Raw genomic sequence first — 16709 nt, 5'->3', positions numbered from 1 at the left:
AACTACGTATGGGTATGATCTTGTGGCCATTACAGAAACATGGCTGCAGGGTGACAACGACTGGGAATTAAATATGCCAGGGTATTTAACAATCAGGAAGGACAGGCAGGAAGGAAGGGGAGGTGGGGTGGCTATGTTAATAAAGGAAGGAATCACTGTAATACAGAGAAATGATATTGGGACAAAGCATCAAGATAATGAACAGTTTGGGTGGAGATAAGGAATAATAAGGGAAAAAAAACATTAGTGGGCGTAGTATATAGGCCTCCTAATAGTTGCAACTCTGCTGGAAGAAGTATTAATCAGGAGATAGTCGGGGCATGTAATAAGGGAACAGCCATAATTATGGGGGATTTTAATTATCATATTAACTGGACAAATCAAATTGGGCAGAGCAGCCTTGAGGACGAGTTCATTGAGTGCATCAGGGATGGATTTCTTGAGCAGTATGTAACTGATCCTACAAGGGGGCAGGCAACCTTGGACCTGGTCCTGTGTAATGAGTCAGGATTAATTAATAATGTCCTAGTTAAGGATCCCCTTGGAACGAGCGACCACAACATGGTTGAATTCCATATCCAATTAGAGGGTGAGAAGGTTGATTCTCAAACAAGCGTACTGAGCTTGAATAAAGGAGACTATGATGGTATGAGAGCGGAATTGATTAAAGTGGACTGGGAAAATAGATTAAAGGGTAAGACGGTACATGAGCAGTGGTGTTCATTTAGGGAGTTATTTTACAACTTTCAAAATAAATATATTCCACTGAGGAAAAAAGGGTGTAAAAGAAATGACAGCCATCCGTGGCTAAGTAAAGAAATCAAGGATAGTATCCGACTAAAAACAAGGACATATAAGGTAGCCAAACTTAGTGGGAGGATAGAAGATTGGGAATTCTTCAAAAGACAGCAAAAAGTAACTAAAGGATTGATTAAGAAAGGGAAGTTAGATTATGAAAAGAAATTAGCAAAAAATATAAAAACAGATAGCAAGAGTTTCTATAGTTATATAAAAAGAAAAAGGGTGGCTAAGGCAAACATAGGTCCCTTAGAGGATGAGACCGGGAAATTAATGGTGGGAAACATGGAGATGGCAAAAATGCTGAACAAATATTTTGTTTCAGTCTTTACAGTAGAGGACACTAAGAATATCCCAACACTGGACAAACAGGGGACTCTCGGGGGGGAGGAGCTAAATACGATTAAAATCACTCAGGAGATGGTACTCAGTAAAATAATGGGACTCAAGGCGGATAAATCCCCTGGACCTGATGGCTTCCATCCTAGGGTCTTGAGGGAAGTGGCAGTAGGGATTGTGGATGCTTTGGTGATAGTTTTCCAAAATTCCCTGGACTCAGGAGAGGTCCCGGCAGATTGGAAAACTGCTAATGTAACACCGTTATTTAAAAAGGGTAGTAGGCAGAAGGCTGGAAATTATAGGCCAGTTAGCTTAACATCTGTGGTGGGTAAAATTTTGGAGTCTATTATTAAGGAGACAGTAACGGAACATTTAGATAAGCATAATTTAATAGGACAAAGTCAGCATGGCTTTATGAAGGGGAAGTCATGTCTGACAAATTTGCTTGAGTTCTTCGAGGATATAACGTATAGGGTGGATAAAGGGGAACCAGTGGACGTAGTGTATTTAGACTTCCAGAAGGCATTCGACAAGGTGCCACATAAAAGATTATTACTTAAGATAAAAAATCACGGGATTGGGGGTAATATTCTGGCATGGGTGGAGGATTGGTTATCGAACAGGAAGCAGAGAGTTGGGATAAATGGTTCATTTTCGGACTGGCAACCAGTAACCAGTGGTGTTCCACAGGGGTCGGTGCTGGGTCCCCAACTCTTTACAATCTATATTAACGATTTGGAGGAGGGGACCGAGTGCAACATATCAAAATTTGCAGATGATACAAAGATGGGAGGGAAAGTAGAGAGTGAGGAGGACATAAAAAACCTGCAAGGGGATATAGACAGGCTGGGTGAGTGGGCGGAGATTTGGCAGATGCAATATAATATTGGAAAATGTGAGGTTATGCACTTTGGCAGGAAAAATCAGAGAGCAAGTTATTTTCTTAATGGCGAGAGACTGGAAAGTACTGCAGTACAAAGGGATCTGGGGGTCCTAGTGCAAGAAAATCAAAAAGTTGGTATGCAGGTGCAGCAGGTGATCAAGAAAGCCAACGGAATGTTGGCTTTTATTGCTAGGGGGATAGAATATAAAAACAAGGAGGTATTGCTGCAGTTATATAAGGTATTGGTGAGACCGCACCTGGAATACTGCATACAGTTTTGGTCTCCATACTTAAGAAAAGACATACTTGCTCTCGAGGCAGTACAAAGAAGGTTCACTCGGTTAATCCCGGGGATGAGGGGGCGGACATATGAGGAGAGGTTGAGTAGATTGGGACTCTACTCATTGGAGTTCAGAAGAATGAGAGGCGATCTTATTGAAACATATAAGATTGTGAAGGGTCTTGATCGGGTGGATGCAGTAAGGATGTTCCCAAAGATGGGTGAAACTAGAAGTAGGGGGCATAATCTTAGAATAAGGGGCTGCTCTTTCAAAACTGAGATGAGGAGAAACTTCTTCACTCAGAGGGTGGTAGGTCTGTGGAATTTGCTGCCCCAGGAAGCTGTGGAAGCTACATCATTAGATAAATTTAAAACAGAAATAGACAGTTTCCTAGAAGTAAAGGGAATTAGGGGTTATGGGGAGCGGGCAGGAAATTGGACATGAAGCTGAGTTCGGATCGGTCAATGCCCTGTGGGTGGCGGAGAGGGCCCAGGGGCTATGTGGCCGGGTCCTGCTCCGACTTCTTGTGTTCTTTAGATTTGTGGTTGGGATCAGATCAGCCATGATCTTATTGAATGGCGGAGCAGGCTCGAGGGGCCGATTGGCCTACTCCTGCTCCAATTTCTTATGTTCTTATGTTCTTATTTACAATCTCTGCATTTCAGTGAGATTCAGCCACTGTAATTATAATGCTTAAAAAGCAAAATGCTGCAGATGCTGGAAATGTGAAATAAAAACAGAAAATGCCAGAAACACTCGGCAGGTCAGGCAGCATCTGTAGAGAGAGAGAAACAGAGTGAACGTTTCAGGTCAATAACCTTTCGTCAGTACCCGAAGTGTTTCTGGCATTTTCTGTTTTTATTTCAATTATAAAGCACCTCTCATTACAAACAGCAGGATGGGATCCACCAAGGCATCATTTGGGATTTTACAGTTCAAGACATAACAAAACAGACAGGATCACACTCTATAGGGGAAGCTAGATAAACAAATGAGGGAGAAAGAAATAGAAGGATACTCTGATAGGGTTAGATGAAGTAGGGAGGGAGGAGGCTTGTGTGGAGCATAAAAGTTGGCATAGACCAGTTGGGCTGAGTGGCCTGTTTCTGTGCTGTAGACTCGATGTAGTTCTATGTAATATAGGAGTGTCTTACAGCAAGTGAGGGAACTACACCACTACTGGCCAATGATGACCGTTAGAAGCATGGAGCTGTTGAAAATAATGTTCTTACTGATTTTAGTCAGGTCAGGATAGCTATGGTTGATCTCCATCTTATACTAACCCTGTGGCTCCATGGATCCAATGGCTGCGGCAGATGAAGCAACGACCCGTAGACGCTGCTGACTACAGAGTTACTCATGGCCGGCAGTGCTTGATACATACTGTCTGTCACTGTTTGAAACGCTGCCACGTTCCCAGCAGAAAGGAAAGCTTCCCTGTAGAAAGGCAAAGAGGCAGAGAGATGTATGACTTCTCAGCATGGAAGTTACAATAATTACTTTCACATCAGCTGCCTTCATACGCAGCCAATGAGACAAGGCAGCCACTGAAAGTGAAAGTTTTAATATACAGCTTACTATTCTGCAACACACAGTGGGGCATGACAATCGAACGATATTCAAATGAGTGCCAACAAACCAGATAAAACATTCCTATTGCAGGCCATATAACTATGGCCGTTCATTACAGGTGACTTACCTTGCTGGTGATGTCAATATTCATCAGATAATAGATTCAATGCAAAATTATTTACATGTGTGTTTCTTTGCGTGAGAGTGAGTGAGTGAGTGAGAGAATATTTAGATTTTTAAAAAGTATGCTGGACACATAATTTCCTGGTAGTGCACTGCAAATTATTTCTCAGTAAACCTGCATTAATTCCTTTTGCACAAATATCGTAAGTATCAAGGCTATGGAGCACACTGAGAATCTGGATCAGAACAAAAAGTCACCGCCAGCAGAAAAACTGACCCAAAAAACGAAATGTAAAAGAATGATATATATTACACAAATAATAATGGATAACAAAAGCGATATCAAGACTGGAATCAGGTAGCAAATATAAACCATCTGAGCTTCATTCTTGTGATTTAGGATATTATCTGGACTCTTCCATTATGTTACTAACTAATGAACATCCAGGTATCACTGATCAAATGGATAGATGGATATTAATATTCTGGTGGTGAATAAAATGATACGACTGTTAATATAAAACAATAAAATATCCTCAGCATCCTTCCTGTTTTTTTTTAAATGGTTTAGTTGGATGTTGGCTGGGTCTCCTATCGTGAAACAGATCATGTTTCAATCTGGCTTTGTTTCCTAAACAATAAATCATACAGGAACAGAAATGATAGGTTTACTGTCACATACATCACTGTACCTGATTTAGGGGCAGAAATGAGGGTGGTAAGATAGGCTGGGTTCAGAGTTTGGGAGAGATGAGGACGAGTTACATTTAAAAAAAAGTATCATATTCCTTCAAGCCTTTTTGATTTCATCTGATTTCACTGTGACCATTCATTTCAGGTGACTCATGTTATTGGTGATTGCATTCAATTATTCATCTAATGAATATTGCTGAGTTATCTGTACGTGCGCCAGTGTATCCATAAGTGTATGAGTAGGTGTAAGTGTATGCGTAAGTGTGAGAGAGAGAGAGAATTTAAGTGCAAAAAAAGTTCAATCAGCTCCATGGAAACTGCTTTCGTTATGAGTGGACTAGTGCGGAATTTTATCTTTCCTAGACAGCAGGGCAGTCCATGAATCACCCACCAACTTGAAGCTTCTCTTAGCTAGTAGGACAGAGCTGGGCAGCCTAGGAATCATTTGTTTTTGTGTATTACCCTTGTTAAACAGGTTGGACATTCTAAAGGATGCTGATCTCAGTGCAGTGTTCCCATTCTATTCCTCGCCCATCAAAAAAAAATCACACACATGCACAATTGAACATCGTCATGAAGTGTTTCATCCAACTACCTATCTAAGAACAATCGATGAAACTCATCCCAGCGGGGAACTGCGATTTAAATTACAGAGAGCCCTGAGAATTACATTTCCAGCCACCTAGTCGGGGTAGCCAAGCCTCCACAACTTGCAGTAGCTAACTGCCACTAAAATTTTCATTCAAAATAGCACTTCATAGGATATGTTCAACAACGAATAAAACCTTTACCTGATTAAATGGCGAACAGCAGCATCAAACTGCAAGAATATGACATCTCTTTTGAGAACGAGAAGCTTAGCTACTGTGGCAGGATCTCTCGGATTATGAAGGTTGTCAATCTGTGCCTGAATCTCCTGAAGTTCAGAACCTGTCTCAAGAGGAAGCAGTAAAATATGTAAATAAACAATACACGATGATCAGCAACTGATTATAAAATACTCCACAGAATGATACTTGAACATGTAAGTCAGAAAAGCAACTTATTTATCTTTCATAAATAATGCTGTCCATTGTTCATTTTCTTTATTTATATATTTCTCATTTTGTGTTTCCCTTGCTCTCTCCCAAGTTACAGAGCATTCTCCAATTGAAAAGGATGGTTGTCAACAAAAGGGAATACGAAAAGGTTAAAACTTAGGATGGCAAAGAGAAAGTAGGAAATTAAATTATCAAGGAATATAAAAAGAAATAAAGTATTCTACAGACACGTAAATAAAGAAGAAAAATCAGGGTAGGGATAGGGCCACTAAGAGCCACACAGTAAACTCATAGTTAATGACAGCGAAATGGCAGAAATATTAAATAATTATTTTGCCTCAGTATTTACCAGGGAGACTAACACTGTGGGCATGACACTAGAAGAAGAGATCAAAAAAAGTATAAAGACATTTAAGATAGAAAAGGGGGGGAGATAATTGATAAACTAATCAAATCTAGAGAGGATAAACCCCTGGTCCGGATAGATTGCATCCACGCATATTAAAAGTTAGGGAAGAGATAGCAGAGGCATTATTACATATATACAAAAATTAATTAGAAACGGGAATAGTGCCAGAGGACTGGTGGACAGCTGATGTGATTCCTATATTTAAGAAGGGAGATAGAACCAGTCCAGGGAAGTATAGACCAATTAGTCTAACGTCAGTGGTAGGAAAGATAATAGAATTTTTACTCAAAGATGTAATAGAAAAACATCTAGAAATCAAAAATATAATAAAGAATAGTCAGCATGGATTTCAAAAGGGAAGGTCATGCTTGACCAAGCTTATTTAATTCTTTGAAGAAGTAACACAAAGGGTAGACAGGGTAATGTAGTAGATGTAATATATTCAGATTTTCAAAAGGCCTTCGATAAATTACAGCATAATAGACTCATGACTAAGATCAGAGCATATGGAGTCAGGGGACAAGTAGCAGAATGGATAGCAAGCTGACTACAAAACAGAAAACAGAGAGTAGGGGTTAAAGGTAGTTACTCAGACTGGTAAAAGGTTGGAAGTGGTGTTCCACAAGGATTGGTGCTGGGACCACTGTTGCTCACTATTTACATAAATGATTTGGACTCGGGAATCGGAAGTACAATTTCAAAACTTGCGGACGACACCAATTTGGCAGATATAGTTAATACTAAGGAGGACTGCCACAAGGTACAGGATGACATTAATAAACTTGCCGAATGAGCATGTAATTGGCAAATGAATTTTAATATAAATAAGTGTGATGTATTACATTTTGGTAGAAAGAATAAGGGGGCCACATACTGCTTGGATAATAAGGTAATGGGGTAGAGGAGCAGAGGGATTTGGGGGTGCAGACACACAAAACATTAAAAGTAGTGATGCAGGTTAATAAGGCCATAAAAAAAAGCAAACCAAGCACTGGGGTTCATTCCTAGAAGGATAGAAGTGAAAAGTAGAGAAGTTATGTTTATCTTGTATAGAACCTAGGTTAGACCACACTTGGAGTACTGTGAACAGTTCTGGTCTCCATATTATGAAAAGGATATAGAGGTACTGGAGAAGGTGCAAAAAAGATTTACCAGGATGATACCAGAACTGAGAGGTTATACTTATCAGGAAAGATTGAGCAGGCTGGGGCTCTTTTCTCTAGAAAAGAGAAGACTGAGGAGTGACCAGATTGAGGCCTTTAAGATTATGAAAGGCTTTGATAGGGTAGGCGTAGAGAAGATGTTTCCACTTGCAGGGGAGACCAGGACGAGGGGCCATAAATATCAGATAGTCACTAATAAACCTAATAGGGAATTCAGGAGAAACTTCTTTACCCAGAGTGTGGAATGCGCTACCACAAGGAGTAGTTGAGGCGACTAACATAGATGCATTTAAGGGGAAGCAAGATAAACTAGGGAGAAAGGAATAGAAGGATATGTTGATAGGGTTAGATAAAGTAGGGAGAGAGGAGGCTCGTGTGCAGCATAAACACCGGCATTGACCTGTTGGGCCAAATGGCCTCTTTCTGTGCTGTACATTCTTTGTAATTCTACGTAACCTGATCAGAGCTTTCTGCCAGTGTTACCCTAGAGCTAGGGTGATCTCTCTCTCTCTTCAAACTTTTGCAAATCATAAACACTTCCACTTGCTGTTTTCCACAGTCAGTCAAACTGAGATCAGGAACTACAAGCATGAATTAACTTTTTTTTCCTGTGTGAATTTTTCATCTGTGTTCATCAGGTGAGAAAAGTTTGTGCTGGGGAATGGAACACTTTCCATTTCAGGAATGTGGTGTCAACAATAAGCACTCCCGGACCAAGTATACTGAGGACAGACACACACACACACACACACACACACAGTAAAGCTCTATGGAGTAGATCTTGACTTTGTGCGATAGTGTAAAACGAGTGATAGCGAGTCAGCAGCCCGTTTTACATCCACCTCGATTTTTATTTCCATTGAAGTCAATGGAAATAAAAATCGAGAGAGATGTACAACGGGCTGCCGACTCGCTATCACTCGTTTTACACTATCGAACAAAGTCAAGATCGACCCTCAGACCACAAAAGAGCACCCCTTGCTCTGCTCTAGAGTAGCATTTTTCCTTTTCCTACATCTTTTCCTTCTGAGTGACATTGCCAATTTCGTGCAGTTTTGTATTGTGGGCTCATGCTCACTAGGGACTGGATTGGAACTGTCCAAAGCCATTTAGCATAGGACCCTTAAAGCCAACAGAGGAAATTCTTATCCCATCTTCATGAACCTGCCTCTTATGCAGCAAGTAAGTGCTACACCATCAAGTTTACCCTGTATACTCTGTCTATATATTCTCTATTTCACATAATCATTGTTTCAAATAAGTAACAGGTTTTGCCAATGCCTTGTGATACATTAATATAACACTAGTTATAAACTTCTGCTGGTGTTCCAATGATGGCTGAGCATGTAATTGTACTGGCAGGTGTAGTACTGAGCCATAAAAACCATGAAAGTCCCAGGTTTGATCCCTGTTCTATGTTGAATCTCAGCTAGTGCAGTGGTTCAAATGCTACAATTAGTAGCAGTATTGCTCGGTCAGGGAGAGAAAAATGAGCCTGGGTTGCCAGTTCTAATCACTGTCTGAAAGGTAGGTGTTTCTGGGCAGTCGGGGTGGACAGGATTGGTCTCGGCCATCATTCACAACCACAATCAAATAGCCCACTGACATTATTGGCCTCAGTTCACACATGAAGAATGAACAGTTGGATAATATACTTGAGGCACCCAAGTTCACTTGGAATTATATCCCAACACCAATCACTACCTTCAGAAAAAGAGGTGAGAAAATATGGGGAAAAATGTGGGATTATAGTTGTTGCATGTCATTGCTCATTGATGTACTGAGACAGTAAACCATGGAGATTTGGGACATAAGTTTCTACTTGTATTTCCTCTTCACAGCGAGGTCCCAGTCTCACCTAGCCTTTTGGGTGAGGTGTGACCAAAGGTGTTACCCGCAGAGAAGGAAAATCTAAAGATTGGTCTTGCAACAAAGTTCTGAGAAAATATAAAATATATTAATCATTTCCATCTCCGAAATATCGCCCGCTTCCGCTCTTACCTCAGCCCATCCGCTGCTGAAACCCTCATCCATGCCCTTGTCACCTCCAGATATGACAATTCCGATACTCTCCTGGCCGGTCTCCAATTCTCCAACCTCTGTAACCTTCAGCTCATCCAACACAGTGTTGCCATTATCCCATCTCGCACCACATCCTGCTCACCCATCACCCCTGTGCTTGCTGACCTACAATGGTTCCAGACCCCAACCTCTCAAATTTAAAACTCTCATCCTTCATGATCTTGCCCCTCTCTACCTCTGTGACCTCCTCCAGGCCTACAGCGCACTGCCCCTGAACTCTCCATTCCTTTGACTCTGGCCTCTTGTGCATCCTTGACTCCCTGCATTACTCTTGGTAGCTGTGCCTTGAGTCACCTTGGCCCCACATTCTTGAATTTACTCTCTCAACTCCTCCATCTCTCCACTTCCCTCGCATCCTTTAAGATCTTGCTTGAAAACCATCTTTTCGATCAAGCTATTGGTCGCCCTTCCTAATATCTTTGGCTCAGCGTCCTATTTTATTTTGATTGTGCCGCTTTGAAGTACCTTGGGATGCTTTTTCTACATTAAAGGTGCGAAATAAGTGCAAGTTATTATCATTGTAATGCTGACAAAGCAGGCATTCTGAGCAATTGGCTCCTGAACAACACATAACAAAGGCTCTGCACTCAGCAGGTCATTTGTTCCCTTTATTTTTGTGGCTTACCAATGCCTTCGAGCCCTCCCCAGTCTGCAGTCAGTGGTTGCATCTTCTGGGAACCAATTGTAGGGGAGTTTCCAAGTCGTGCAAAACAGCACAAATATGAGAAAATGTCATGAAGTGCTGCCACGATCTCCAGAGTCTGGTACAAGGCTCTCTGACAAACCTTAGGGGTAGGGGTTGGGAGGAGAAGAAAGGAATCAAACAGGTCAGTTTGCAAACTTTCAGCGTACAATCTCTAAATTGTCAGACATTACAAACAATTAAATTGTCCTAACATTTCAACTCAGTGAGTCTCTTCCAGCAATTCTGGATGTATATTTTTTTAAAAAGGACAATTTAATTAGATTTTAGTAAAATCGTGTAGGTAAAAATATTTTTAATTATCAATTTCAAAATACAAATATCAAAAGAAACAGCAAGTAGATCCTGAAAAGCATACTTCACTGAAGAGGCCTTTCAATTATTGTGAATGACATGAGGGAATAGTGAAATGTCCTCTACAGGCCAGAAGGGCAACCACTAATAAACAGAGGGCCCAACAGTTAGGAGATACCAGCGTACAGCGAATGAATGTGGTCTCTGCTATACACGCTGCATATGGAAGAACATGCAGAAGACTGTATTGATTTGAGGAAAAGTGCCAAGGTAAGCAATGAGGATGCCCGTTAATTATCTTACATTGCTAAAACTACTTATCCAACGAGGTTGCAGGCGCCATACTTGTTTGCCTGCTTAGTTTCAGGAAAAAGGATCGTTAACCTCAATTTACCTAATAATGTGCTTGAAGTGAAGCACAAATGAAAGATAGAAAAGATACTTCAGAAGTTTTACAACACATCACAAAAGGTAAAAAAAAGCTCTTGGGAGAGGAAGCAAGGACAAACTAGGTGAAGAAATGGACACCAGTGGTGCAGCAGAGAATGAACAATATTTCAATGTCAGAGGAGTGGAGGGTAAATGCAAGGTCATAGAGTTGGGGATCACTCGGTTTGGGTGAAGGGATTTAAAAAGATCTTGAAGTCAGTTCTCTGGAGCACAGGAAGCTAGTGGAACTTGACAAGAATAAGGGTAATAAGTGTGTGGGGCTTTGTGTGGGAGACAGAGTAGTGGATGGGAAACCAACCAGGATCTTGTTGGGACAGATGGAGTCAAAGATGGACGCAAGGCAATTGTGGAGTAGATTGATGCATTTACAGGTGGCAGGCCAAAGGAGGTCAATGGGGGAGTCAAGGTCAAACATCTCCAGTGCCTGGAGTCATACCTGATACACAGAAAGATGGTCACAGTTGTTAGAGACCAAACATCAATGACCTTCCCTCTGTCATAAGGTCAGGAGTGGGGCTGTTCGGTATTGATTCTACAGTGTTCAGTTCCATTCACAACTCCTCCAATCTCAGCTTGGGTTGGCAAGTGTCAGGTAAAATTCACACCACTTAAATGACATCTCCAAGAAAGGCCCAACCATCATAAGAAACATAAAAAACAGAAGGAATAGGAGCAGGAGTAGACCATACGGCCCCTCGAGCCTGCACCGCCATTCAATAAGATCATGGCTGATCTTCGGCCTCAACTCCACTTTCCCACCCGATCCCCATATCACTTAGAATCCAAAAATCTATCGATCTCATTCTTGAACATACGCAACGACTGAGCAACACAGCTCTCTGGGGTAGAAAATTCTGAAGATTCACTACCTTCTGAGTGAAGAAATTCCTCCTAAATGGCCGACCCCTTATCCTGAGACTATGCCCCTTAGTTCTAGACTCCCCAGCCAGGGGAAACAGCCCCTCAGGATCTACCCTGTCAAGCCCTCTAAGAATTTTATACGTTTCAATGAGGTCACATCTCAGTCTTCTAAACTCCAGAGAATATAGGCCCATTCTATTCAATCTCTCCTCATAGGACAACCCTCTCATCCCAGGAATCAATCTAGTGAACCTTCGTTGCACCGCCTCTAAAGCAAGTATATCCTTCCTTAGGTAAGACGACCAAAACTGTACACAGTACTCCAGGTGTAGTGTCACCAAAGCCCTGGATAATTGTAGCAATACTTCCTTACTCTTGTACTCCAAGCCCCTTGCAATAAAGGCCAACATATTATTTGCCTTCCTAATTGCTTGCTGTACCTGCATTGCTAACTTTCTGTGTTTTGTGTACAAGGACACCAAAATCTCTCTGAACACCAACATTTAATAGTTTCTCACCATTTAAAAAAATTCTGTTTTTCTATTCTTCCTACCAAAGTGAATAACCTCACATTTCTCCACATTATGCTCCATCTGCCACCATCTTGCCCACTCACTTAACCTGTCTATATCCCTTTGCAGACTCTGTGTCCTCCTCACAGCTTACTTTCCCACTTGGCTTTGTATCATCAGCAAACTTGGATACATTACACTCGATCCCTTCATCAAAGTTATTAATATAGATTGTAAATAGCTGAGGCCCAAGCACTGATCCATGCGGCACCTCACTAGTTACAGCCTGCCAACCTGAAAATGAACCGTTTATTCCTACTTTCTGTTTTCTGTCCGTTAACCAATCTTCTATCCATGCTAATATATTATTCCCAATCCCATAAGCCCTTATCTTGTGTAACAACCTTTTGTGTGGTACCTTATCGAATGCCTTTTGAAAATCCAAATATACTATATCCACTGGTTCCCCTTTGTCTACCCTGCTAGTTACATCCTCAAAAAAATCTAATAAATTTGTCAAATATGATTTCCCTTTCATAAAACCATGTTGACTCTGCCTAATCATATTATGATTTTTTAAGTGCTCTGTTACCACTTCCTTAATAATGGATTCCAGCATTTTCCCAATGACTGATGTCAGGCTAACTGACCTATAGTTTCCTGTTTTCTCTCTCCCTGCTTCCTTGAATAGTGGGGTTACATTTGCTACCTTCCAATCTGCTGGGACCGTTCTAGAATCTAGGGAAATTTGGAAGATCATAACCAATGCATCCACTATCTCTGCTGCCACCTCTTTTAGAACCCTAGGATGTAGGCCATCACGTCCAGGGGATTTGTCAGCTTTTAGTCCCATTAATTTCTCCAGTATTTTTTCTCTACTGATATTAATTACTTTAAGTTCCTCACTCTCATTTGCCTCTTGGTTCCCCACTATTTCTGGTAGGTTTTTTGTGTCTTCTACTGTGAAGTCAGATACAAAATATTTGTTTAATGCATCTGCCATTTCCTTATTCCCCATTATAATTTCTCCTGTCTCAGCCTCTAAGGGACCCACGTTTACTTTTGCTACTCTCTTCCTTTTTACATACTTGTAGAAGCTCTTACAATCTGTTTTTATATTTCTTGCTAGTTTATGCTCATATTCTATTTTCTCCCTCTATCAATTTTTTGGGCATCCTTTGCTGGTTTCTAAAACTCTCCCAATCCTCAGGCTTATTGCTTTTCTTGACAACATTGTAAACCTATTCTTTTAATCTAATACTATCCTTAACTTCTTTTAGTTAGCCATGGATGGGTCACTTTTCCCGTGGAGTTTTTATTTCTCAATGGAATATATATTTGTGGCAAGCGGCTCACCTCCTGACCCCTCAAAGCCTCAACAAGGCTCACGTCAGCAGCATGTTGGAATACTCACCATTTGCCTGGATAGGTGCAACTTCAACAACTCAAGAAGCTCAACACCATCCAGGACAAAGCAGTTTTCTTGATTGGTGCCTCTGCCACTGAATTCAATATTCAATTAACTCAATGTCCACCACCTCCACCACAGGCTTAATGTATTATTTACAGGATGCAGTGCATTAACTCACCAATGTTACTTCAACAGCACTTCCCAACCCCACAACCGCTACCATTGAGAAAGGCAAGAAGAGCAAGATTGGAATCACATGTAGGCCAGACCCGGGGGTGGGGGGGGGGAGGGGGGATGGTGCGGGAAGCAGGTTTCCTTCCCTGAAGAACATTAATGAAGTAGTTGCGTTTTTACAACAATCTGGCAGCCTTCATGATAATTTTTCTGGTGCCAGCCCACAAATTGCAAGATTTATTAGATTTAATTTGAATTCCCAATACCTGGGTTGTTGGTCCAGTACCATAACCACTGCCTGCTATGGCTTAGCTTGAATTCTATACTTGTGCAATATTTGTTGATTGTATGTAAATGGGTATTGTACATCTTCCCCTTTTCATGAGATTCAAAAGCATTATACATTAGAAGTTTATAAAGTAGAAGCAGAACAAAAAGGTGGAAGATAAGCACAGTGAATTCTATAGTAGATCATTTAAAGCACGAAGTTCAGCAGAAATTTAGGATCTATAAAAAGGCAAAAAAAGTTGGTAAAAATATACTGCCATATTTGTATTTATGAAGATATGACTCGCAACTCAAAAAAAAATGTGTTACTTAAAAAAAACATAAACAAACCTTTTCCTCCAGGGTTTTAAACATAATAAGCACTTCAGAATGGTGAGGAATGAACCACAGATTAAGGAATGTCCTTCCATCTGTGGACAGTAAACTGCGAGGACGTTGATGGAGTTTCCTGAAGTAAAAATAAACACTTGTTGATGCTAGGGTATTGTAAGTCACTTTAGATGCATACTCTGTGTAGTGCTGTTTGTGATCTTCGTCCTCTAACATTTTGATCTGCTGTTACTTGGCCAATTTGGCTTTAATGTTAGATTATCCACATTATTACATCTGCTAATTTTTTCTATTTTTCCACTGTTCAGCTTTGTACGGAATAAAACCAACTGAGGGGCATTCTTTGTTTAACAGTGATCTAAAATAATTAAATTGAAACTTAAGACACGCTAACCACAGAGGTAGGAAGCGATGCAACTCCCTGCACAACTTGCTTTCATCTGTATGGCCAAGGAAGGGCATGTGGTAATCAGGGTCCAAGGATTTCCACATGTGGAGGGGCAGGGGGGACAACAGTGGTGGAGAAGAGAAATCAGAGGGTCAGTGACCTTAGACAATTAATGCACCGCCTAATGGCCGACTCAAGAGTGGCAGAAGCCTGGGAACAGGTAGCCTGTTCAATTCGACCATCAGGGAATTGTAACTAGAGAAAATAAAATATAATTTACAAAAATGTGGAGGAAGAAACCCTAATTTGAATATTAGATTATTTCCATTATATCTTTTTTGATGAGGGAATAATTCCTCCCCAAAACTATCCTCTTGCAACATAGCTATTTTCCAGGTTATTGTATGCACTTGTGTGAAGTGACCTACATACAAGATGGATCCCTCACTCTGGGCAACAAAACCTAGAAACAAAAGTCAGTAAGCTGCCCCATCAGTCACTGCAGCTCCCCAGAGAGTGGTAAATTTGATATTAATGCACATTGAAGTAACGGAGAAGGTTGATGAGTGTAGTGCGGTTGATGTTGTGCATATAAACTTTCAAATGGCATTTGATAAAGTGCCACATAATAGACTTGTTAGCAAAATTGAAGCCCCTGAGATTAAAGGGGCAGTGGCAGTGTGGCTATGAAATTGGCTAAGAGACAGAAAGCAGAGAGTAATGGTGAACGGTTGTTTTGCAGGCTGGAGGGAAGTATACAGTGGGTCGGTATTAGGACCACTGCTCTTCTTGATATACATTAATGACCTGGACTTGGGGGTACAGGGCATAATTACAAAGTTTGTAGATGACACGAAACTCGGAAATGTAGTAAATAGTGAGGAGGATAGTAACAGACTTCAGGAGGACAGACAGTCTGGTGAAATGGGCAGACTCATAGCAGATGAAATTTAACACAGAGAAGTATGAAATTATGCATTTTGGTAGGAAGAATGAGGAGAGGCAATATAAACTAAATGGTACAATTTTAAAGGAGGTGCAGGAGCAGAGAGACCTGGGGGTGTACGTACAAAAATCTTTGAAGGTGGCAGGACAAGTTGAGAAGGCTGTTAAAAAAGCATATGGGATCCTTGGCTTTATAAACAGAGGCACCTCTCAGATAATGAAGCAGTCCGAGCCCGCATGCAGCAAGACCTGGACAACATCCAGGCTTGGGCTCATAAGTGGCAAATAACATTCGCGCCAGACAAGTGCCAGGCAATGACCATCTCCAACCAGAGAGAGTCTAACCACCTCCCCTTGACGTTCAACGGCATTACCATCACCGAATCCCCCACCATCAACATCCTGGGGGTCACCATTGACCAGAAACTTAACTGGACCAGCCACATAAATACTGTGGCTACAAGAGCAGGTCAGAGGCTGGGTATTCTACAGTGAGTGACTCATCTCCTGACTCCCCAAAGCCTTTCCACCATCCACAAGGCACAAGGCAGGAGGGTGATGGAATACTCTCCACTTGCCTGGATGAGTGCAGCTCCAACAACACTCAAGAAGCTCAACACCATCCAGGACAAAGCAGCCCGCTTGATTGGCCCCCCATCGACCACACTAAACATTCACTCCCTTCACCACCGGCACACTGTGGCTGCAATGTGTACCATCCACAGGATGCACTGCAGCAACTCGCCAAGGCTTCTTCGACAGCACCTCCCAAACCCACAGCCTCTACCACCCAAGGACAAGGGCAGCAGGCACATGGGAACAACACCACCTGCACGTTCCCCTCCAAGTCACACACCATCCCGATTTGGAAATATATCGCCGTTCCTTCATCGTCGCTGGGTCAAAATCCTGAAACTCCCTTCCTAACAGCACTGTGGGAGAACCTTCACCAAACAGACTGCAGCGGTTC

General features: G+C 41.5%; 1 protein-coding gene and 1 long non-coding RNA gene across 2 annotated transcripts in view; one reads left to right on the top strand and one right to left on the bottom strand.

Annotated features, from left to right (window-relative positions):
* Positions 1 to 16709, bottom strand: part of si:ch73-242m19.1 (uncharacterized) — a 139937-nt gene that overhangs the window by 56157 nt on the left and 67071 nt on the right. Inside the window, exons 21-24 of the mRNA XM_067985017.1 lie at positions 14407 to 14524; positions 10009 to 10168; positions 5481 to 5619; positions 3585 to 3738 (exon numbers count right to left, since the gene is read on the bottom strand). Of these exons, the coding sequence (XP_067841118.1) occupies positions 3585 to 3738; positions 5481 to 5619; positions 10009 to 10168; positions 14407 to 14524 (571 nt within the window). The remainder of the gene's footprint in view (positions 1 to 3584; positions 3739 to 5480; positions 5620 to 10008; positions 10169 to 14406; positions 14525 to 16709) is intronic.
* The window catches only part of LOC137322013 (uncharacterized), an 88856-nt gene that overhangs the window by 37866 nt on the left and 34281 nt on the right, over positions 1 to 16709 (top strand). The window lies entirely within an intron of this gene.

Source organism: Heptranchias perlo, chromosome 5 (assembly GCF_035084215.1).
Source record: "Heptranchias perlo isolate sHepPer1 chromosome 5, sHepPer1.hap1, whole genome shotgun sequence".
NCBI lineage: Eukaryota > Metazoa > Chordata > Chondrichthyes > Hexanchiformes > Hexanchidae > Heptranchias > Heptranchias perlo.
Note: the sequence above shows the minus strand (reverse complement) of the source record. Positions and strands in the feature narration are given on the sequence as shown.